The sequence below is a fragment of the Silurus aristotelis genome, assembly GCF_946808225.1.
Source record: "Silurus aristotelis genome assembly, chromosome: 15".
Classification (NCBI taxonomy): domain Eukaryota; kingdom Metazoa; phylum Chordata; class Actinopteri; order Siluriformes; family Siluridae; genus Silurus; species Silurus aristotelis.
The window spans coordinates 12,589,585-12,593,295 of record NC_139588.1 but is presented as its reverse complement, the minus strand read 5'-3'; the positions used below and the strand labels follow the sequence as shown (position 1 = coordinate 12,593,295).

General features: G+C 40.0%; 1 protein-coding gene across 1 annotated transcript; it reads left to right on the top strand.

Annotated features, from left to right (window-relative positions):
- Positions 1-3,711, top strand: ubxn2a (UBX domain protein 2A). Its single transcript, XM_083562165.1, has 7 exons — positions 1-155; positions 792-854; positions 963-1,090; positions 1,240-1,349; positions 1,493-1,630; positions 2,448-2,609; positions 2,835-3,711. Exons 2-7 carry the CDS (start codon positions 845-847, stop codon positions 3,016-3,018), a joined length of 732 nt encoding a protein of 243 aa, XP_083418291.1. The 5' UTR covers positions 1-155; positions 792-844; the 3' UTR covers positions 3,019-3,711.

Genomic DNA, 3,711 nt, shown 5'->3' with positions numbered 1-3,711 from the left:
AGAGTGAGACGTAGATTATTTTTTTTAGTTACGTCAAACAGAAGCGCGGTGTGACGTCAGAGGAATGGCTGCTGCATCTGTCCGTGTGCGTGTGTAGCTGAGTGGAAGCTGGCAAGATCAGGATTTCTCTGTGTATCTGATGGAACAGCAAACGGGTAACAATACACCAATGCTTTGTAGGCAAGTTTAGGATTTGACAGGGTTCTCGTCGTGTATAGACGTTAGTGTCTGGATTACTGCAGCACGCGCGTGTTTTACGAGCTCTCTCTCTGCGCGCGCTCGAGATTTCTACGTAATTTTGTCTCAATGTCTTTTAAGTAATTGTGGCCTATTTAGATTTATTTGCGTGTATTTTCAGCTGTGTTGAAGGGCATTGGAACATTTACGCCTGTTTTGTCTTTTTTTTAAAGCGCGTGCACGCTCATCTTTTACTGATTAATTGTGTACTTTTAAGTCTTGCAATGAATGGTTATGATTTGATCCTGATGAATTTTGACGTCACTACGCCTTGATTGTTATGCCTTTCGAAAAGAGAGTATATGGCTAATATATGGGGATGGAGTGCTGGAGTCCTGGAGTCCTGTATACTGGCTTGTAAGATGAACCTCTGCTCAGTAACCTGATACAAGCAGAGATATTTTGTTGTCAAAACAAGGCCCAAAACCAGGCCTATCTGCAGCCTGCGTCACTCACTATGACTTAAAGTGCAACTTGATAGGACATGAAACATTTACAAACTGTGTGTTGGACCCAGCTCCATTTGTTTATTTGATCTTCCTGTATCTTCTAAGATGGAACAGAGAAGACGTTATGAAAGACACTGATTTGTGAGAAGGCATAAGAGATGGCCCATGGTGAGCCTCATAAGTATGACTTCCATATTTTGAAATTGCACGTGTTTACATTTTTTGTCTAAGATGTTCTTTATCGTTGTACCCTCATTACCGTTATTATGTAATGAGCTCTCAGGTTTGATGGTGCGCAACATGATCACGGAGATGAAGAAGAGACCCCCATAAGGTCGAGTTTCTCTGTGGAGGACCTTCTAGATGAGGTGGAGAAGATCAGCAGTGCTCCGACATGTGACAAGGTTCAGTGATTTCTAATTTCTCAACATTTTATAACAATGTCGCATTCTGTATGAACGCGTTTGTTGCGGTGAATCCAGTGACCGCCTTGTGCAGACCTGGCCTGTCTGCATTTTAAGATTGCTTTGCTCGGCTGCTTTTGTTAATGCAGGTAGAGATTGTTGTTAGACTGTGGAAAGATGGTTTTACTGTGAATGATGAGGATTTGCGCAGCTACTCCTCAGAGGAGAATCAGGAGTTCCTCGAAGCTCTTAAACGAGGGTAAGGCATTGTTATCAGAGCTTGATTTTATTATAATGACATGCACACAGATGCCTCCAAGCACATTCCAGCACGTTCCAAAGACGGCACAGACTTGTTAAAGCCTCATTCTCTGTGTTCTCAGTAAGAGCATCTGTTTGCAGGGAGTTACCTTTGGAACTGGAGGGAAGCGCAGATGAGGAGGAGCTGGAGGTCAGTGTGGAGGACATGAAGGATGAAATATATGTCCCAAGGAAGAAGACCTTCCTGCCTTTCAGTGGTAAAGGATACAGGCTAGGCAGGTAATAGAAAGCTTTTCAAATATTTTTATCCTATCTATCTATTATTTAAACTTGACAATACTGTATGTCCATACAAACATCTTGCAGAAAAAAATAAAATTTTTGACACAATAGATGCATTTATCTGTCACTTGTACTTTACAGCACAATCAAATTCTTTTCTCGTATATCCCAGCATATTAGGAAGCTGGGGTCAGATATGATACTGTGCCCCTGGAACAAAGAGGGTTAAATGCCACACTCAAGGGCCCAGCAGTGACATTGTTTTGGTGTTTGGGCTTGAACCCCTGACCTTCTGATCAGTTACCCAGTCCCTTAACTGTTGAGCTACCGCTTTCCACAGTTCTGTGATTCGAAACATCAAGCTTCCTATTAGTGGATTGTCGTTTATAGATATTTATAGTATCCTTATATGTAACTAACAGGTTTATAGAGTCATTATATGTAAATAACAAATGGCACATTGGTATACAAATGCATTAATATTAAGCTTGACAAATGTTTTGTTACCATAACTTCTGTTTTCTCACTCTGTGTATTGCAGAGCTATTATTTGTTCTGAGCTTGATTAAAGTATATAAAATTATTCAAATTAAATTTTAGGAGTTTAACTAAATTACATATAAATTTGATACTCAAATCATTGTTGGTACACTTGAAATCCACTAGGTGGCTTTCTCATACTACTCTGCTACTCTTGCCTTAAAATGGAAGCTTTCAGTTGTCTTCCCTTATGCTGTATGCCCAATATACTAAACAATATATAGACAACTCAATATTTGTAGTAGTTAATGCTATACATTTCCCCTTTGGCTAGCGTGGCACCTAGAGTTGTGGTCAGGTCTCGGTCAATCCACGAAGATTGCTCTGGCCCTCCAGTCCCTCCAGTGGAGCTGGATGAAGAACTGCCCATCACTTGCCTCCAGATATGGCTAGCAGATGGCCGGCGACTGGTGCAGAGGTTCAACCTTTCCCATCGGTAAGTGAAGCATGCGCAGCCTGGACAGTGTATTTCAGATTCAAATGTGTAGAAATTCTACACTAAAAAGCTTTTACATTATATTATTTTATTACATAAAAATATTTATGTAATGTAAGCATCACCTTTACATACATTATATCTCTGAAGAATTTAATCAATGATTGATCTTATCCTTTGTTATAATGTTGGGCATCAATAAATAATGTATCGATATTTTTGCAGAGTCAGCGATGTCCAAGGCTTTGTAGAGAAAGCCCAGACTACAAGCTCACCGTTCATCCTGACCACATCGCTGCCTTTTCGGGAGCTCACACAGGGAAATCTGAGCCTGGAGGAGGCCGACCTGACGAATGCTGTTATTGTCCAGCGGCCTCTTTGTACACAAGCACCGTTTGGTCACTTCTGATTAAATACCTTAACTGGTCACTTTGAAGTATAGAGAAAAGTTTTATGAACCTTTTTAAAACACAAAAGCTTGCAGTACCTAATCCTTACGAGAAAAAAAAAAGCTGCTTCAAAGTCTTTACAACTGCAGACCTCGTTGCATTAATCCAACTTTATTTTGAACTCCTCTACGAGGAATAAAAGAATGGAAACCCTCTGTGGACGAAATTTCATCTCCGTCACTTTGTGATCTTCAATCAGAATGCAATAACCATGAACTGGTAGTCTAATAGTCACATGTGAATGCTGCACATCCTATAAACACAATACATTTTATGGAGTTTATATAGGTACGGGTCAAATAACTGACCGTCATTCTTTGTTCTTCCCTTGTCGGATGCCTTGATCAAATCTGATGCAATGCAGTACACACATGCCACGTCCTCAATATCGATGTTCAATAAATATCTGAGACTGTGCTGTGATTGCTTTACAAAGCGAGTTCTAAATGCACTTCTCTGTGTTTAGCACAGACTTGACTGAGGCTTATGATAAGAATACTATTTTTGTGTGTTAAAACATTTTGCTGGTTCGCTGTTATGAAATTCAAGGCAGAATTGATTTGCAAGTGGATACTGTATGTACATGCACTTTAAACTGAGTGAAAAAGTCTTTTGTACTGGAGCTTTGCTTGCAATAAATCCATTAAACAATT